We start from the raw sequence: 20,796 nt of genomic DNA, 5'->3' as shown, positions 1-20,796 counted from the left end.
CTGAGCCTGGAGTTCGGATCTGATCCTTTCCTCCTTCCTAGATTCTTGGCTGGGGGACTGGGACTTGGTCATTATGTGGTGGATCTAAGTCTGGATTTTTTAAATTTTCTTTTTCTTTCCTAAGTTTGACATTTATCCAGTTAAGGATTTTGGTCCCAGTCCAACAATAATCATTACCCTGAGCCCAAACCTGATTCTTCCATGTGTCTGGGTTGGTTATTCTTTTTTAGAGGTGATAAACTAACACATCGTATGTGTTATCTATCTTTTGCAATAAATGCCAAGCTGTCAGAATGAAAATGTCACATAAATCATACATAAAGTATTTACATTAAAAAAGATTGACTCATACAAATTTAAACCTTTCTGATGGTGCCATCCTTCACAGCAGGTTAGCCAGGTATTGCCGATGTGAAAGCAATGTTTCTATCTCCGGAGTTGAAATAAAACACAGTGCATCAAAACGGAGTCATCAAACCAAAACAAAATATATTTAACATGGTGCAACAGTCAATGCCATAAGAAATCACCATATAAGTATGCAGTTATATATACTCCACACATACCGATATGACTTTACAAATCTCATATTACACATAGATACACACAGAACTGACTCGGGAGGACGCATTTGTTGCCAGCCCCTTGGTTCCTTACCTACTTGCTGTAGGGAGTTACGACGCTTTGTTTTCGACAGTTACTGTATTGCGATTGTATTGCGCTCTCCTGCGAGTCATGGTTGATGCCCATCTCTGCCATCCACGTGATGAAATGGTACAGAGCTTGCTCAGCGCATGGCTGTCCCTTGCGGGACAGAGGTTTGGCAGCCTGCAGGGTCCCTGATGGGTCCTGGGCATGGCCAGGAGCTCCTGGGTCAGTCCCTGGCTCTTGGGAGGACTCAGTTGGCTCTGCCAGGACTGGTCACCTCCTGGATGTGACCCTGCTGGGCTGATCTAACAGGTTACTGAAGGCTCTGCACCTGCTCATGGGGAAGCTGTGCAGGAAGAGCCTCTGAATTACCAGTGGGTGGGTTGTGGTAGGTTAACACCACGTTTACCTTTCCCTCCCTGGCCCCTCTCTCCTTTGCCAGCCCTTGCAGCTCTGAGCAAGTGGTAGGAATGAAATAACCACAAACCTGACCTACAGTCCTAAAAATAGTGGCACTAACAGGGCACTGATCTACATTACGGCTCTCAACGACTGCTAACACTGGTGGAGCTGAATGAGGTTAACTACAGCTGGAAACGCAGCAGCATCTCTGCCACAGACCAGGCAGGGCAAGGTTAGCAAAGGGCATGCTTTTTGCTTTATTCATGTGTCTCACTAATCTGTGGTGAAAGTCTTCAGCACTTCTCAGGGGCATATCTTGTGGCTGTGTCAGTGGTCAGTGAAATGTGTGCTGCAAATACCTAATTTTTGGGCAATGGAAGCCAATTACAGGCTGAAAGACACCTGGCAAAACCCCAGAAAGACTCCGTGAAAAATTGGAAAGCAGAAATGAGAAAACCGAAATAGGAAGATAGTGGTAGAGAGAGAAGAGAAAGTGACTGGTGAAAATAAAATTTTGAAAAGCTTTGTTTGGGGTTTGCTGCAGGTAACTCAGAGCCTGTGGATCTGAATTCTCCTCCTGACTTGACATTGACTGGCCGCAGGCCTTTCAGTGCCTCGCTTGGCATTGCTGTCTCTGAGTTTCTTACCTTGCAGGGCATCCAAGAGGGCAAATGCACTGCAAAACACGGGCTTTATGAATCCTCCCGTAGAAACAGCTGTCAAACACTGTGACTGAAACGTAAAAGAAAGAGTGGGATGGGAGAAGAGGCAGAGACCCAAGGAACAAAGAAATAGTGAGGAGTAAAAGAGTGAAAGGAAGAGGGGATAAATGAACAGGAAGACCAATGGGAGAGGAAAATAAGCTTTGGAAATGAGGTTGGCCACTTGTCAGGGTGACCATATCCTCATGCAATGGCAGGTTTTGAACTGAAATCCGTAGCTTGTCCTGCAGACTGACATTTGCAGGCTGTGGCATCTCTGCAACCACCACAGTTAAGCTGCTCCAGGGCAGAGGAGCTGAGAAACCATGGGAGCCCATCACAGAGACGTTTCCAGACAGGAGGAGCGTCTGACGTAGAAGTGTCGTCCGTCGTGCCCCTCTGGCCTGTGCACGATCAAGACAGGGAAGAAGCGGGCATCATGGTAGGTTGGGGGGTTTTCGTTGACAGCCAGCTGGCTGGAGTAGGAGCAGCACTGCTCGTCGTGGCAGCCCCGGTCAGCGATGCTGCTGCTGTGGCTCCTCCAGAGGCCTGTCCTGTGGGAGCCGTGGACACGGCAGAGGGAGAAGCGGCTGGTGTTGAGGGACAGGCGGGAGTTGCCGCTGCAGCTGTGGAAAGCGTGGCGTGAGAAGATGGAGGAGGTGCTGGAGGTGCGGTTGCAGCGCTCGCAGCCGTGGGTCGCTTCGCTGTACCGACACACTGTGTAGCTGTTGTATGCCGGGGAGTCAGCCAGGTCCATCAGCATGGCCTCCGAGTAGCTGGGGATCAGCTGCCGGTTGGTGCAGATGTGCCACTCCAGCTCTGTGCTGTCCTGCGTGGCGTCTCGGGGCATGCGGTACCTGTAGAGGGGCTCCTCCGCCGCAGTGGGTGCCGTGTACTCCAGGCCCAGCAGCTTCTCCACGTGGTAGTGGACATACGCAGTCCGATACTCTATGAGTACCCTGAGTGGCCACGAGATCATCAGGATGGCAGCCACCCAGAAAGCATAGTGGGACACGTACCATGGGAGGTGATCCGGGTCCCCGTAGGCCATCATAAGCTCTTTAAAGTCCACGTTTTTGAGCTGCATGCCTTCCCTCACCTCCATGTAGTCATCCAGACCCTCAATCTCTGTGAAGAAGTGAGCTCTCTGGGTCAGGTAAGAGTTCTCAGACTCAATGTTGGCAAAGCTGAAGCATTTGGTGAACCTCAGCTTGGTGGCTGTGTAGCTCTCCAGGCCCAGGAGCTCCTTGGAGATGTCCTTGTACCCACAGTGAGAGTAATCAAACTCAGCTTCAGCCACATGGGTGTTGACCCTTTCGTGATAGACTTGCGTAGTGGTGTAGGCATCGCCATTGCGGTACCGGGTCACCTGCCGGGTTCGCCGCACGAAGTGGTAGCTGATGGCCTTCCACCAGATGCATGGAGTGGCTTGCTGCATGCGGTTGATGCATTCATAGACGCTGTCCACATCCGCCTTGTACTGCAGCTCTCTCTTGACGTGGCAGTGCCAGCACTCCACCAGGTAAACCACGTAGAGCATGGAGAGGAAGGCCAGTGGGATGTAGACATAGCCGTCCGAGCAGGGGCTGTCATGGTAGATCATGGACTTGCCCTTGAAGGAGCTATCGAAGCTGAGCTTGGTGACCCGAGCCAGCTGACACCAGGCCACCGCTCCCAGGCAGCCATACATGAGGATGGAGAGGAGGAGGCATTTCCAGTGGGACTCTCTGCACATGCAGGCACTCAGGGACTGCTTCACGGGGCGTTGCTTTGAATCACACCACCGGGGATGGGGGGAGAAAGACAAAGAGAGGAACCTGTCAGTCACACTGCTTTACATAGCATACACATGGTGCCTTTTGCTTTCCAGACTGTGTCTGGGTTCACTCTCGACTGCCTGAGGACTGGGACACCACCCTACTTCACAGAAATGGGAATATAAACCGCTTTTCCAGAAACACTGGGGCCTCTGTCGGGGCAAGACAGGCCCCCACATCCTCCTCCGTGCAAGGAGCCAGCACCCGCCCTCGTCTACACACCCTCCTCTGAGGCCAAGAGGGCTTCACAGCAGGTGACCCGGTCAAAAGCACAGGGCTGTGGGCTTGCCCTGTGATTTGGGGGGCTCCTGCACCATGCTGCCGGGGGGGCAAGGAGCAGTGTCCTTGGTGGAGCCACAGCCCCCTGGGTCGCACGGCACAGGGGACCAGCGCCTGGCAGAGCCGGAGCTGCCGCCTGAGTCAGAGCTGACTCAGCCCCAGCCCTGAAACCTACCGAGTGATCGACACCATTCTCTTGGAGGCGAGCCATCAGGAAAATTACCAGATTCAAGCACATTTATTTGAAAAAATTGTCAGGATTACAGCACAGTGCAGTATAGCTGCAGGCTAGTTAGAAGACGAGCTCCTACCTAAAACACCTGAGTGGTTTAAGCGTTAGAGCTAAGGGTATATGAGTGAACATCTAAAATGTAGCAGCACATCCCTCTCTTTCAAGTCACAAAAGTCAGGCTGGAAGTGGAGGGGGAGTTTGCATTCTTGTACTCCCGCTGTGCTCACTGAGACGATGTGATTGCAGTCCTTACCCCAGCGATGTTGCAGCGAATCAGCTGCATTGTCATGCTATGTTGGGCTATAATAAAAAAGACCAAATCCAGCCAAGCAGCTAGCAGAAACAGAGTTGTCTTTCTGCAAAGAGCAGCAGCAGCATGGGTTACACTCCTGGCTGGCAGCTGCTGGTCCATAGAAAGTACATGACATGTGGAGGGCTGAATGCATCTCTCTCATCACCACCATCCTTCACTTCCCCCTAACTCAGAGAAAACGACAGCGAGAAAGCAGTTACATGCTGATATTCGTGCATCATCATGCCCTCTGCTGAGCCTGATTTTATGCAAAAATAGAAGCATGCTGCTACTCCTTCTCCCAAGGGGCCACCATGCATCAAACAACTGCATAGACACCAGCAGATGCTAGGTTTGAGAAACGTCTTCTCTTTTTCTCCAGAGATAAAGTTCTCACCCAATATAGCTTGCTCAGACCCAGAGTGGTTAGGATTCAGTAAGTGAGCTTGAACCAGCGAAGAGTTTAAGGACCAGCATCTTATGACTCAGGAAATAATAGCGCGGCACCACTAGAAAGAATTTACTGTTTTCTCAATGAGATGGAAGCATTGGCACCTAACCTTGCAGGGCTATCAGATCAGGTTTAATACTATTTAATACTGCCTTTTTTTTTTTTTTTTCTGTGAGAGAGCCACTTCTAAGTAACTGTAGAGGTTTTTACGATTCATTTTGAGCACTGCCAAATAGACTACACAGGGTTAGGTTTTTGATTTTGTAGCATCTAATCTGATGCTGTGTAAGTGCAGAGTAATTTTATTTATTTTAGGGAGCTACACCATTCATCTTCAGCAACTAAGGGCAGAATTTGGCCCATGATTCTTCCTGATGCATCCAGAAGAAACCTACAAAGAATTTCTATTCTGATCCCAAGCCTTCTGTATATATTTGTGACAGAATGAAGAATAATTATTTTGGACTGTGTTCTCTTTACTAAGGTCATTTACTGAAACAGTGGCCGGAATGGGTGCAGAGGAGCTAAACAGGGCACGGTACATAACACCTTTTCTGCACGTAGGGTAGAGAAAAGACCTTAGTATGGGAAAGAACAAGGCTGTTTTCCCTAGCCTTTGGCAGGAAGCCTTGTGGAAAGCAACAAAGTGGCTTCAGGCGGTCCCCAAATCAGCTGAATACTATCTATGGGAGTTTTGGGGATGAATTCCTGAGTCTACATGCAGTCATGAAGAGTTTCATCTCTTGAAACTCTTGTCAAATACCCACTGCTCTGTCCCAGTGCCATTACTGCTCTGACGTACGCTTCTCCCCAGCTGCATGCTGGCTGTCCTGGCTCTTGGGGACTCTGACAGGAATCTCTGTCTTTTGTTCTTTCTCTTGACTTTACATGGAACTAGAGTTTTTGAGCACTGTCATAATGCAAAAATATGGACTGCAATGAAGAACTTAAAACCTCCAGCCTTTTTTCCCCTGAAGGTTTACTGAGGTGAAGAAAACTCTGCGAGTGAAACTCTCTACTCCAGTCACTGGGATGGAGCAGAAGGAGACAGCAGGGCAGGGTTCTGTCATGGGAACTGAAGTCCATACTCAGCAAGTTGTTTCCACAGGTACATCTCACACGAATAGAATCTGGTTAATACTCTGCAGAAATGCCGAGGACTCAGCTAAGGATGTCTAGCAGTCAGTTGTAATGTAAGGTGTGTGCTTAAGTACTCCAGGAACCCCAATCCTTTCCAGAACCCATTGAAATCACTCTCAGCCTGACCCTGCAAGCAGCCATGCAAGGGCTGTCCCATGTCAGTTAAGGTACTGTTTGCCAAAGGCACTGCAATCCCCACCTTTCCTTTATCTCCCTTCCCTTTGCCTAATAAACTTCTCTGCTCTCTGAAGCTCTGTAGTCCAACTTGCAGCCCACAGGTTGGCTCCTACCCAAGAACTGATTCAACCAGCCCTACTGGTTAGGGTTATCAGTGGCCATACTGGAGCCTGAAAGCTGGCAAATGCCTCCTAACGTGCTTAGCCCCATGAAATGCCACCCCAGCTTTGGGGAAAGAGGTGGCTGCGACCAGTCTCAGAGCAGCACTGGCCTGAGCTGGCAGCAGCTCCAAGGCTTGCAGGTCCAGGTCTCTGTATGCATCCTGTGGAGACACATCAAAAATGGCCTTCAGACACCTGCACCGAGAGGGCTGGATCTGCCCGAGCTGGGGTACCTACACTGTTTTCACTGCAGCTTGTAAGAAATGCAGCTTCTCTCCTTCCTGCGTTAGTGAGGCCACGCAGCTGTAGTGTCCACTGGCAGATCTCTCGGATGCACACACACCTATAGTCCAGCTCAACAGGGCCTTGGTGCCTATAATCCTTTGGGAAAACCATGATTCTTTTCTTCTGACCCACCTCCTCATACCCTCCTTTGCTGCTAACCAGACTTCACTCTTTGCAGTCCTCAGGTATAAAAGGTTCTCTCCTCCAGGGTCTGCCCCTTCGGCTGTCCCTCTCATTTCATGTCCTGACTATGTTCATCGAGCCTGTATCTCCTTATTTCTCCTTATAATATTAGAAACACTACTAGTGTGTTTGTAAGAAAGACAGGAAATGTAATAAATAGTTACAATAAAAGTATCAGACATTCAAAAGTCTAATAAGGAAATATATCTTTCCATCTATCTTTGCATAACAAATTCATTAACATGTTAAACCAGTGGCTCCCAGACTTTATTAATTAACATACCACCTTCTTGCAAGCATGGTGTTTGTGGTACTACATGGAATCTTCTCCTTGTCATGTGCAATGTTTCAGATCGAAATGGGGTAAGCTTGCATTTTGGGATGACTACAATAAATGCTTAAGAAAACTAATAATTTCCATGATAACTTGGGCCAGTCAGCGACCGAGAGTTGCATTCTCTGGGGAATGCTGTGGCTTCTGCGTTGTTTTGATGTGGAGCAAAACCATAACCCATGGAAAATGTTAACAGAGAAATGTAATTGAAGAAAGTGAGGTCAGTGAACCCTTCAGAAAGCCAAGGCCAAGCAGCGACTGTCTCAGAACACGCGAAAGCTCAGTCACCAGGCACCTTCCCTGCAAACTAGGGCCCACAGATTTGGGCCACTAACCCAAAACAAAAGGTTGGGGTAGCCCTGCCCCAAGCTGCCCTTCCCCACTCTACCTTTACATCGGGGCTTTTTGGCCTATCCGTTCCAAAAAAAATTTCCAGCAGAGAGATGTAACTGCATCCCACACAAAATGGAGAGGCGGGTCCGTGTTGTCCCATGGGCTGTTTGTTGTCTGGTGGCGTGTAGTCTTCCAAGACACTAAATGATAGATGTTATTTAATTCATTGCCGCAGTTGCTGGAAAATAGTCTGGAAAGCCCTAGCTGCTGAAGAAAAACTGGAAATTCAACTGACACCTACAGCAGACAGGAGTTTCCAGGCTAGCAGCATTTCGATTATTTCTCCTTCAAGAAACTTTGTGCAGAACTTAGTTTGCAAATGATAAAGCACTCAGGCAGTGGCTGAAAGGGCAATTGCCTTCAAAGACACCCTCGGATGGCGGATGCTGGAGATCAAACGCTGGTATGCAGGGACCGGCCTGGAGCCGGCACACCCACCCTGCTCCTGCCCCAGCTCTGCAGCAGCCAGCTCGGCTTCTGGCTGCAGCAACAATAATTAAAATCATTTAAAAGTAGTTCATGCTGTAACAGCATGCAGATTTGGGCTGTTAATCCTGCCTAGTGTAAAGGGCTGGGGAGAGAGCAGAGGGGGAGCGTGTGGCCCAGCACTTGGCAGCTGGAGCAGAGTGTGGCCAGGGGCTGGAGGGGCGGGTGACCAGGGTTTTGGCTCTCTCACCCATCTCTGGACTGCTTGTGAGACCAGCATGAAGATGCAGGCAGCTGGGTTGTAACTGGTAACCATCCTACATGAGACTAAAGCAACTACACTGAGGTGGCCAAGAAGGCAAAAAATTACACACACACCCCAACACACACACAGACACACACCGAGCCCTGATTTGTCCTTAAAAGACACATTTGAGCTGTAAGACCGATGCTAGAGAACAAAATATTTCTGGGTGATTTGTGTCCCTGGGGTCCCTTCCTCATGATGGATGTATAACAAGGAATGAGTTTCCTGGGGTTTAGGTCAAGGCGGGCTGGATGTCCCTGCTCCCCCAAACAAGCATCCCCCATTAGCATGCGTAGGAAGGGATGCTCAGAGAAGCCCAGACTGATTCCACCAGCCCAGGATTTTGGGTGCCTACCTTTAACCTCTAGTGCCTCAGTTTTACCAGTGAAGGCTCATTGCCTTTGCTGACCTCTGGACACCAGCACATCTGATGGCCAGATTCACTCACTAACCACATGGCTGTCCTAGGTGATGGCTGGGATGGTTACAATACAACAAAGAGCCAGATGGTTCTTTAGTCCTCACAGGTAGTCATAGGGATTTTTCCTATTAACTTTGCAAGACTATTCTGGGTCAGAAAAGTTCAGCTTCTGTTATGATCCAAGCTACCTTTACACCTTAAGACCGGGAGACACCATACCTTCTCTCTTTAGCTCCTATACCTCACAGGCAGTGCAATTTCACTCTACAATCCTATGTACATCCCAGTAACTGGTGGTTGGTGAAAGCTCATCTTCCATAAAGACACACTGCGTTCATTTATAGACAAAAGCAAATGAAGGGCCTGCAATCCCTTCTGCAATTTGTTCTGATGATGAAATTTCACTGCCATTGTAATTTTGTCTCACTTTAGTCCCCAATGATGGCAGTGGGGATGCCCATTCTCCATGTGATGAAAGACTCCTTTCATACTGCTGCCTTCTCTCTCTGAAGGTGCTTCTCCATGCTAATTTTGACACCTCTAAGCTTTCTTTTGACATATTAAATGGGTCAAGGTCTCAAAGTCCTTCACTGCACGGCTTTTATTCCAGCTCTTTGGTACTCCACTCTCTCTCTGGCACCTTGAAATCCTTCTTAATGTGTAGCCTGCAAGTGGATACAGGACTTCAGCATTCATTTCACTGACATAATACCAAAACATAAAAAGACCTCCCATTCCCACACGTTTTCCCTTTTTAATATCACCAAGAATTGCATTAGCAGATTTTGGACCAGCACCACCCTGGGTGTGTAAATTCAACCATTCACTGCTCCTAGGTATTTTTTGAGTCACTGTTTTGAGGAAAACTAAAGACTTGGCTGCACTCTCCACCCTGAAATGAGTGACTTCAGATTTGGCTTTGGATTGAATAACAAAATTATTAAATGAAGCAGATCCCTCTGTAGGACAGTGCTCATCTCATTGTAACAGAACAGCCTGGTAATGTTTGTGCCAACTGTAAATGTTACCAGCAGTAATTTTATGCTTAAATCCAGTGGATAGTGTCAAATCTAGTAATTATTCCTCCAGAACTCTGCCAATCTAATGGCTAAATACCCCATTAACATATACAAGACAACCGTCTTCATAAAGCCAAGTGTCAGTCATTAGAACAAGGCTGTGGGTGTTGTGTGGACACTGAGGTGCTCCTCACACTTCCAGTGCTGACTGCCGGGGGTAATCCTGCAAGCAGCTCTAGACGCAATGCTAAGACAAACCCTGCCAGAGCTTCGGTGGAGCACGTCATTACCTAGCTTGCTGTTGTCATATGCTATTAATCAGTAGTTGTATTTCACTCCAAAAGCAAGAGTATGGCAGTGTGGGCTTGGAGCGTTACTTTTTCTTTGCTGCTTATGGCATGCAAATAGTTACGGTGACAATTACAAACCTCTTGTTTTGTCCACTTCCAATCTGGACTGCCGGAATAAATTTGAACTGAAGGCTACCAAGCTGACCCTGATGGACAGGGAGAAATAGCCTGTGAAGTTCAAAGGAAGCTGTTTAAATTGTTTTGGAGTTAGTCCTTAAAAAAACTGTGTATTATTTTGCCATATGTTTAGTATTTCTCTGTAGCTCTCTAACAACAAAATGGCTTTTTCCTCTTCTGTCAGACTCAGTACTTCAGTCTCTTTGAAAACTCCATCATGAGCTGGATAGGCAGAAAATATGCTGCAACAGCAGGAATTTATTCTAATGTTTGTTTTGTGGACAGTTTGGGGTCCAAGTTTGACTGCCTGTGTCTGGTTTGCAGTCAGATATCTGGGTTCCCCAATTTCAAAAGCATTTAAATTCTCCTTTGGGGAAATCATGCCAAAAGCATTTCCTATCCCTTGAAACCTTATGTGTGAACGTGTTTGCCCTTGGTGGCTGACCTCAAGAGCTGCAATTTTGCTGAAGCAAAATGCTATCATGTCTGAAATGAAAGAATGAGAGAAAACAGAGGGTACTGAAGACGTGGCCTGAATGGAAATAGAGAAATGAGAAGGAAACACAGGAGGAGGGAGGTGAAGAGGTGGAAGAGAGAAGAGGGTGGCCTAGACATGCTCCAAATGCAAATGTCACCGAGGCAGGGAAAGGGCTGTGGTGGGTGAGGTCGGGGACCTGCCAGCCTGGGCTGGGCCGGGAGGGAGTCGGGCCCAGGGAGCAGAGGCATGAGGCAGCGCCTGGCATCATGGCCCGCTCCTGCTCTCCTCCAACACCACGGGGTGACCTGAGCACTGTCTTCAACAACAAAGTGACCCCACAGCTCAGGGTTGCTCATATGAGCAACAAGTCGATCTTTTGTTTTCGTTTTAGTTCTGCAAGCATAGTCTTCCTGTCCACAGGGAAAAAAAGAGAAACGCTGACATAGGACTGGAAGAAGAGAAATAGAAGTAGAGGAGAAAGAACTGAAAATGGGGGATAAATTAATGCCAGCCACAATTTCATTTACCTCCGTGGATTTATACTTGTGACAAATACATCCCAATGAGATAGATGAAAGGGGAAGAACAATCAATAACCACAAGTCACACACTTTGGCAGGTGGCGACCTGCCTGGATGAAAGCAGATTTTTGTCTCTGACTATGAGGCTTCTTCCATCCTGATCAGGAGAGGGCAGTGGAAAATGTTCCACTGCTGATGGACGTGGCAGGATGTAATGCAGAGAGGACCAGCAAGTCCTTGCCAGACAAGCTTTCAGCTGTGCTGTTGACCGTAACTGAGGTGAGCTCTGATGCCAGGACCAGCCTCCAGTTTGCTGAGAAAGGCCTCACATGTGTCCAGTGGGACAGGGACAATGCAATGAGGGCAAGGAGATATCTACCCCACTTCCCCAGTCACCCACCACAGGCATGGGTGCAGATATCAGCCTCCAAGTCCTGAGGTGATCCTGTTGAAAGAATCAAGGAGACCGGGTTGACCAGGGAGAAGACAACGACAGGAGAAGAGTCAGAGTACAACCTCTTCTTGCCTCTCAGGGCCAAATGAACTCCTAGGTGAGATGCTCATTAGTACAGAAAGAAAGGAGCCTGCAGGGCTGTGCTAAACCAGATGTTGGTGTACGACAGTTAGAAGTACTCCTCCACCATGTGACCCAATCTGGGCACCACATGGGGCATTGATAATAAGGCCTGGTGAGGGAAAAGGGAGATATTACAACAGTCATCTCATAAATTCCGTCCTGGGGAGCCTGAAATAAAATCCCTCCTCTTATCCATCTTGAACTACAAGAAGCCCATTACCCCCAGCTCACGCTGAGCCAATAGAAAGTGCTCTCAGCATGGCTGCCAGCACAGAGGGAAAGGGAAATATCAGGAATAGAAGGCAATGGAAAAAGCCATTTAGCATCAAAGAGAATTTCCCTTCGGTCCTTGAACACGTCGTACAGTTGTTGCTGCATGTACGTTTTGAACGCACCATTTGCTCCTCTGCCATGGAGCTCCTGACAGAATGAAAACCTCACGCAGGCAGGGGCCATGACGCCAGCACTGAGCAGAGAAGCTCTGTGACTTGGTTTAACAGGAGCAACCTGCACGCATGCCACATGTTGGTTGTGTCACCAATGCGGAGACATTCGCTTCAGCAGCTGTACTCCTGCGGTGAATGGGGATGGCTGGGCTTATGGTTGTTCAAAGCCCCGCGGAGATTTAATCTCCTCCTTCCCTCACCGGAGGGCAGAAAGGTGCACAAAACGGAGGCACTCAATTCTCTCCCCAGCAGAGGCTATCACAGGACAAGACAAACCACGAACTGGCACACATCTTGCTGACCCACTTGAATATCAGCTGATAGGACCCCCCTGAGGTACCGTAGAAAGGCAGCCCGTTACTTCACACCATTCACCCTCATGAATTCAAGCATTAAAGCCACCATCTGAAGAAGAGGAAAGCAGAGGTCAGGACAGAGGGAGCTTCCAGTCCTCTAAAATGTCAGAACCAGAGGTAGCTCTTACAGGATACTTTTAAGTTCTTCAAGCAGAGACAAAGGAAATCCCAGAAAAGAAAAGGCATTTGGACCCCAGCCAATATACATGCAGAACATTGCATCGGGTTGGGAAAGCTGCCCACTAAAATTTAAGGGGAGGAAGGTGAGGGGCGTGAAGCATTCGGCTCCAGCCACCTCCACCAGCAATACACGAGCAGGCTGCTGCAAGGAAAGCCACGCAGGTACATTTTTGGCGCAAAGGAATCCTAGCAACGAAGCGGTCACCATTTGCAAACAGAAGTCAGGGCTGTTTTAGTGACAGCTTCCTACAAGCTCGCAAAATACTACACTAACAAAATTATCCCTTTCCCCCCCAAATTGCTGACGTTGCTGCCACTGGCTTTTGACTCAGCAGTGACACAAAGTCATATTTCCTATGCCTCCCCCTTGGATATCGACCATTCCTAGCAGGCACAGAAAACCTGGCTCCACCAGGCAGCCTCTGGTGAGAGACCTGCGTGGTCTCTCACCACGTGGCTGGGCCACCACCTCTGCGGGTGCCCTTGCTGCCTCCTGCCTGGCTAGGAGAAGCCATCCATGGGCAAGCTGAGCACCACTGAGGTGACCCTGCAGCTACTGTCTTAGCAGCCCGGGTGAGAGGATATGAAGGGGAGATGGTGGCCTATGAGAGGCCACCAGAGGCACCAGCAGGACCCCAGTTACCTGCCGTGCCATGCCCCACATCCATGAGAGTAAGGGCAGCAGTCAGTGCCAGGCAGAGGCCCACCAGCCAAGGGGAAACAGGACGGCAGGGACAGGATCCCTATGCTTCATTCTGGGGACAGGGACAGCGTGAAGGGGAGAGCTCCACATGGTTGACATCTTCTGGCTGGATCCAACAGGAATCCACGCATACTGTCTTGCTAGCTCCTCACTGGCTGTCAGCCAGTTGTCTAACGCCTCGGTTTAGACAGACTTTGCAAATGAGAAAAATAGTTTGTTATTGTTAATGCCATTTAATCTTTGCTTACTCTAAAGGAACACCCTGAGATTTGAATGGGGGATAGAAACTGGTTACCTAAGTGGTAACCAGAAAAACCAGAACAAAGTGGCTCAGTGAGTTGGTGTCTTAGTCTCCTTCCTCCCTGTTTCCCATGTGGGACCTCCCATGGGCCAGCCATGCTTCAGCAGAAGACCTCCCAGCACCACGGCATTGGGCTCAGGCTGCGGCTGTGCCTGGCCCCTTGTGCTGCTGAGCTGAGCCTCCCCCGCAATAACATCTACCACTGCTCTGCCAGACTCAGAGAGTGCCTCTCCCCATCCCTGCACCTTTCTGAACACAGCTGGGACCTCGGCGCTGTGAGATTTTTTTTTATAATGATGCTCTTGTTAAGACGAGGTAGCATCCCAGCTGCTTATGCTTCCCAGTGAGAAAAGAGGATTCATGATGAATATCACTCCTTTCTCCCTCTTGCTACTCTTTTCTCTCTCAGAGACACATTCTGCAATAACCTGTGACAACACAGCATGTGAAACTTCCACTGCAAATTCATTTAAAACACCTAATGGTTAAGAGAGCTCCTGGGAGCCAGGACATCTGGGGTTTATTTCCTGACCTGACCATTGGCATGGCTTCATCACACCTTTCTGCACCACCCAAAGATATTGAAAAAATAGCATTTGTAAAGTGCTTTCACATGAGCAATGCAGCAGCACTCTCCTGGAGGAGGTGTGAGCCATCCCACCCTGCCACTCCACGTACCCGCTGGTGGGAACCACGGACTTCGCCTCTTGCCTTGGCTGCAGAAGGACAGGCCCCTGCCAAGGCCCATGGCTGCTCCAGCTCCATGGCACACTTCAGGCCTGCCGACAGATTGCCACTCACAGCTTTTCACCACATGCCCTCGTTGCCTCCTTCCTCCACCAGGTACTTGCACTTCCGGCTGGTCACCTCACCTCCTGGCAGTCCCAAGGGGTTGTTTTCCACCTTTTGGGTCCTCAGCGGGACACCCATGCTGGCTAGACCCTACTGGTGGATGCTATCACCCAGCCTCTGTGACACTCCATGCGGGAGCTCCATGCTCCATCCCCTCCGTCCTCTCCAGGGGACACACACGGTGCCATGAGAAGGACTGCTGAGTACACCAGATACCACTTCCCAACCTCAGCTCTGCTGCAGGAAATCTGCCAGCCTGGTGGTGCTGCTGGCACCACACAGCCTGGCTTCTTCAGCCTTCCACTCTCCGTCTGTCCTGCCCGCTCCTGCAGCATCTCCCCGTGCGGCTCGGGGGGCCGAGGCTGCTGGGGCAGAGCTAAGGTCACTGTAGGTGTTGCCTATGGCGTGTGGTAGCTGTTCCAGGTCTGGGACGCGTGGGGGAAGAACAGAAAGCATAAACTGTTATGCAGTTAGGTCCAGGAACTTCTCTTCCTTAATTTTGTGGCTTGCGATGAGATGTGCTGCGGGCAGGGCAGCCGCAGCTTGTGTAGGGTCCAGCATGGGCGGCATCCCAGGGATCATAACCCACCTAAAGACAGCACTGCCCCTTGGGTTTTGGCTAGTTAGCAGCACCACTACAAGAACCGTGACCTCGGCGAAGTTTCACGGTGCGCTAGTTTTAACTTTGTAGTTCTTAAGCTCAGAGGAGACGGATGAATGATTATAGTCTGAACGCGAACCCTTCAGTGAACTATATTTTTCATGATTAGAACTTAAAAACTAATTAACTACTTAACCACGCTTTTCTGGAAACTGGAGCTCCTGCTATAAGTGAGAAATCAAACAGAGCCTTATCTGCAGTGTCACAACAGTGTCACCGTAACAACTGCAGGGACTTACAGCGCTGATAGCTCGGCAGCGGCCAGGTTTGGTGTTAACTCACTGCTGCGTGTTAGAACACACCCAGAACCAAGCCCCACTGAATACAGACCACTTTGGGACATTTCACTCTTCTAAATCTCTGTTCCTCTAGTGTCCCTGGTCACCAGCAAAGCTGTGAGCTATTTTATTTCAAGGTGTAGGAAAAGGGGAGAAGCCCCATGCTGTTCCTAGGGAGAAGACACCTTCTACCTCATCCCTGCCATGGCTTCCACTGAGTGAAAAGGAGCCTTGGTGACCACTCTTCCCTTCTTGGGGAAGATTATCTTCTGAGGCCTCTGAAATGAGAAAGGGAGAACAAGGAGCACATTTGGAGTTTCAAAGCAGTGTGCAGACCCCTTGCCTGGTACCAGCCGGCTGGCTGTCCTCCTGAGGGCACAGCATTAGGAACCAGGCCTGGACGGGACCTACCGCCTGGTCACCTTGTCTCTCCTCTCCCACGAGGCAACATCTGTGCACTTAGCAGCTGTTTGCCAAAGCTGTCCTCATAACCCTCCAGTGACAGAGCTCCACAAGCTCCCCAGTCACTCCAGTCCACTCCCCTGAGACAATTCCCTTGCTGGAAGGAACCAGGAACACCAGCCAGGAGGAGCAATGCAGTCCAATCTCAGCTACGGCTGTGATGAAGCACTCTCTGTTGCAGAGGACAGAGGACCTTGTCCTTGGAAGCCCCCCCAGGTTGCCACTCAGAGCTCAGACACATCCATCTGTTGTTTCCTATCTATTTTTTTAAACTCTTGTCAGCTTCTCGTTCAAAGTACAGAGAAGAGAGACAACTTCAGGGCACCAAGAACATGCACGTGAGCAGAAGATAAAGTGGGGCGCAGAAAAGAACAAAAGCAGAGTAAGATGTGATGCCTCAGCATGGATTTTCTTTTGACAGGATCTGCAATGCAAATATTTCCTGGAACTGCAGGATCATGAAAAATAAGCTTTCCTGTTTTTCCATTGCCACTAGTGATGGAATCGTTCCTTTGTCTTTGTGAGGCAGATGACTTGAATCAAGAAATGAGGTGCTCTCCTTGATTTGTGTTTGCTGGATGAGTGGGCGGGGGGGGTAGAAAGGGGCTAGCACTGTTTGACCCTCATTCAAGAGGGGCAATACTGTGCACCATACAAATATTACCTCTTTGGTCAATCATACTTGCCTGGGATGGTGATAGCCTTCCACTGTGCCAACCAGTAGCTATTATTCAGGGTGTTACTGGAGCAGGTCTTCTGCAAGAGGTTTGGAAGAGCTGAGGGGAAGAAAAGTACTTCCCTAGGTCCCACATTTCATGCTTGGTACCTCCTGAGCTTCTGCTTAAAAGACGGCAGGGACCAACATTAACCTCCTTCACAGGCCCTCTGTCCTCTCCCCTTTCCAGCCCCAGCTCCTGATTCTGTTTCCGATGAGCAGAGAAGCCTCAGTGAGGACAGCGATCCTCTGCAGGAGGAGAAGGCAGCCACAGCGGCAGTGGAGAGCCAACAGGCTCAAGGGGGTCTGTGAGGGAGAAGGCTTCAGCAGAGCAAGGGGGGCTGCTGGTGAGGAAGGTGCAGCTACGGCAGGCCTGATAAACCTGGGAGGGCCGCCTGCCTGGTTCCTCCACCACCTCCCATCCACGTGGGTACGACTCCACTCATAGATGGGCACAATTTAAAGCTACCTAGTCTAAGTTATTTGTGGCCACAAACAGCACTTTTGAAACCAACTCCTGTTGAGCTTTGTATTGGCAGCAAGATGCAGATGAGACAGCTTTGAGTGGTCTCCCTCTTCTGCAACATTTCTAAGTACATCATCACGCTGGTGACCATGGGTTTCAGGAACGTTTACCCATGAGGTTTTCCCTCTTTTATTTAGACAGGCTAACTGATTGTGCTATGTCATGCCCAATTAGAGTCCTCAAATATGTAAGACAAGATAAAACCAGTCATGGACAACTGCTGTTTGACTCTGCCAATACAGACAAGACAAATACGTATTTCAAAATGTCAAGTGGCTGTTGCTTTCAGCTTCCTTCAGTGATTAGTTGGCTTTGGTAGCAAATAAATGATGTTTTTACTCACCAGCTTCACTTTCCTGAAAAAAAAAATCAGCTAAGTTTTAAAACTGTAAATATTTCAGACCATTTCCTAATTGAGGTGTAAGTTGGCAAAAATGCAGAAAAGTCACTATCAGCTCTTCAGCGTAGGTGTAGGCTGTCACAGTAACTAGCAAGACAAGAAAAGTAGCCAGCCCACAGCTTAACCAGGGCAGGACAGAGCAATGGGGTGGAAAGGGAAGAAAAATATGTCCAGAGAATAAATCGAGAGCAATAACTGCTGAAATGTTCAGAAAAACATGTCCTTTCCATTCCCTCACCTCAAAGACCCTCATTCTTTTTCACAGGTGCTGATGGGGTGGTAAAATTGTACACCACCACCAAAAGCACGACTGGTCCAGGTCATCCAGCTCTAGCAATCGATATCTCAACAGAAAAACAAAAACCAAAAAAGACCAGCCACCAAACTACAAAACGGCAGAATAGTGGCAGGTAATCCAAGGGCTTGCTCTGACATTCAGCACTGCCAGCAGAAAACCCAGGTGGCCCTTGGAAGGACAGGGCCAGGGCTGCAGTCAGGGACCTAGCAGCCGCTCTCCTTCCTGCTCCGCAGCTGCATCCTCACTTGTCCTGTTTTCATGAATAAAAACTCAGACTTCAGGCACGTTCTCTGCCACTCAGTCAGGATTTTATCTCACATTGATTTATTCCCCAATAAAGACAATTTTAAGTCACTGTTAAGATTTAAGTCCATGTATTTGATCCAAGTGAAATCCATAAATGACAAGACTAATATAGAAGACCATGAAATGCCTATTTAATTCAGGGCACTTCAATGCAACTGCAGGTCCCAGCACCAAAGAAAACAACACTATTTACATGGAGATGGAGGAAGCAAGAGCAAAAGACCAATGATGTAGGACTGCAGGGTTAAGACATCACTGTTACAGGCATTTGAGATATAGACTCAAATGTGCAAATGTTTGTATTGGAAAAGAAGAAAAACTGAGAAGAGGATGACTGAAGCAAGATATAATGTGCTTAGCAGAGAGATCAAGTGCTCTCATGTCTAGAAACGGCTTAGATATTTTTATGGTGGACTTAATATATTGGAAAGCCTTCTGTAGCTTGTGGCCATAGACCAAATAAATCAAAAAATCTCTTCCAGTATTAACCATCTATTGATCTTCTGCAGGGCTGTAATTACATTGGGGAGCTCTACCGCTAGAACAGCAGCTGTATCCTGGGCCCAGCCACAGCTCGTAGCGGTGAACTGTGTCGCAGGTGTTTAAAAAGCAATTGGACAGGACAAAACCCTAATTTTCACCCACAGAGGATAGTTTTTTCAGCCTCAGCTGAGAAGTCAATTTTCTATTATAGGTACTTTAAAAAGTGTTGCTTGTTTTTAACCCAAGCATACGGCAGCTCCATGTAAGCTTTGCTGAGATTACGACCATAGGACCACGAGGCTGTTGATGAGTAATGTAAACATTAGGAGAAGCTTTAAGCGGACAAATTGCACACAGAAACGTTCCGGGGTTGCCTTCACTTCTGTTTGCAGTGTTCTCTGCCTGCGTGGAGGCTGCTCCATGCATCCCCAGCAGCATCTGTGCTTGCTGTTAACTATTACAAAGAAAGTTCAGCCACTTCCACGACTTGCACACAGATTACACAATGCAAGTGGCAGACCTGTCAAAACAGTCGGGAGCAAAGGCTACATTACGGTTAGAAGAAAACCTCAGGCATTCCTAACACCGGGCCGCTCGCTGTCCCAAATGTACAGGACTGTAAGCATATTGTCATCGGCTGCCACACAGCCCTGCAGCTCTGTCTGGCCGGTGCCTTGTGGCTCAGTGTTTTTTGTGTCACCGCTCAGACACATCAGTCATTCCCTGCCGGTGATCTGCAAGGCCACAGTGAGGGCTTCGCAGCTGATGTGAAGAAGCACATTAAGCTGTTATTTCCTACGGTGTTTTCTACTGCAGATTAGGCAAGAAGAGTGCCTAGGCCCTGAGACAAAATGGGAGGGATGTCCTCAGTCCTGTGGCCCAAGCATTTGAAAGCTACCGAACCGAACCCCAGGCTGCAAACCCATCCTGCAAGTTATGCCAGTGCCCGAGAGCTGCAACCCCACAACCACCCCCGACCCCTGGGCAGCGGCAGGCACCCCTGGCCCCCCAGGTGCCGACCGGGACAAACTTCCCCTGGACAGGCCCCGTTTCTCCCCCTGCATCCTTCCCTCTGCAGCCTCCTCCCGGCTGCGGGGACCCCGCCCGCACCGCCGGCGCCCCGGGCACTGCAGGGCGCGGCGGGCACCGCTCCCCGCACCGCTCCCCGCACCGCTCCCCGCACCGCTCCGCACCGCTCCGCACCGCCCCGCACCGCTCCGCACCCCGCCGGCGGCCCCCGCACGGCGGCTGCAGGTAGCGGCCAGGCTGCGGGGCTGCCTCCCCGCTCTGCGGGCACCCCCCCGGGGCTCCCTCCTTCGCTCCCCGGCCCCCTCCCCACGCCCTCCCCTGCCTCCTGTCCCCCGGGACCCCCCCGTGAGGGTGTCTCCCCCCTCCCCCGGCCGCTCACCTCCTCCCGCTCGGCGGCGGCCGCCCCCGGGGCGGGGGTGCTGCCCGGCCCGCTCTCAGCAGCCGCCTCGGCATCCCCCTCCGAGGACATCCTTGGCCATCACCGGCGGGCGGCGGGGGCTGCGGACCCCCGAGGCGGCAGAGAGCCCCCTCGGGCCGCCCCCCTGCCGGGAACGGGGCCGGGAGCGGGGCCGGTGCGAGCCGCCCCCCGCGCCCAGAGCCGCCCCGCCGGGTCCGCCCGGCTCCTTCCAGCAGCCCAGGCAGGCGGGCAGGGAGGGAGGGAGGGAGGGAGGCGGCGGAGGGGAGGAGAGAAAGGCGAGGCGGAGGGGGGTGCCCCAGCCGCTCCCGGCCCCCCCCCAGGTGGGAGCCTCTGGGGAAGGCTGGGAGCCGCGGGGGGTCCTTCCCTCCCTTCCCTTCCCATCCCATCCCCTCCCGTCCCCTCCCCGCCCCGCTCGGTGGCTCCCCCCCGCCTCCCCCTGGGGGCGAGCATCCCTCCTTCCCTCCACGGGTCCCTCTCCCCGCTTCTCCCCAAGCCCGCACCTCGGCCGGGGCAGGAAGGGGGCGCGGAGCAGCCGGGCAAACTTCCCCGCTCCTCTCCCCGGCCGCACCGGGACCCAGCCCTGGGGCTGCCCCGGCCCGGCAGGAGGGTCTGCACGGCCCTGCTGCCCCCCTGTTCCCCCCCGAGGAAATGGAGGCACCCCGCTTCTCCTG

The 20,796-nt window shown here is 50.5% G+C and overlaps 1 protein-coding gene across 1 annotated transcript; it reads right to left on the bottom strand.

Annotated features, from left to right (window-relative positions):
* Positions 1-469: 469 nt before the first annotated feature.
* Positions 470-20,479, bottom strand: LOC121071303 (transmembrane protein 151B-like). The gene is made up of 2 exons (XM_040559530.1): positions 20,087-20,479; positions 470-3,519 (listed from the first exon to the last, which is right to left on the bottom strand). The coding sequence occupies exons 1-2, from the start codon at positions 20,174-20,176 to the stop codon at positions 2,089-2,091; spliced, it is 1,521 nt and encodes a 506-aa protein (XP_040415464.1). The 5' UTR covers positions 20,177-20,479; the 3' UTR covers positions 470-2,088.
* Between the last annotated feature and the right edge of the window lie 317 nt (positions 20,480-20,796).

The sequence above is a fragment of the Cygnus olor genome, chromosome 5, assembly GCF_009769625.2.
Source record: "Cygnus olor isolate bCygOlo1 chromosome 5, bCygOlo1.pri.v2, whole genome shotgun sequence".
Taxonomy (NCBI): Eukaryota; Metazoa; Chordata; class Aves; order Anseriformes; family Anatidae; genus Cygnus; species Cygnus olor.
The sequence above is the reverse complement of the archived record's forward strand: the minus strand, read 5'-3'. Positions and strand labels throughout refer to the sequence as shown.

Coding starts and splice junctions, on each gene's coding strand:
- LOC121071303 (XM_040559530.1), bottom strand. CDS start 20,176: ATGTCCTCGGAGGGGGATGCCGAGGCGGCTGCTGAGAGCGGGCCGGGC. Junction 3,520..20,086: donor CCGCCGCCGAGCGGGAGGAG/GTGAGCGGCCGG, acceptor TGTGATTCAAAG/CAACGCCCCGTGAAGCAGTC.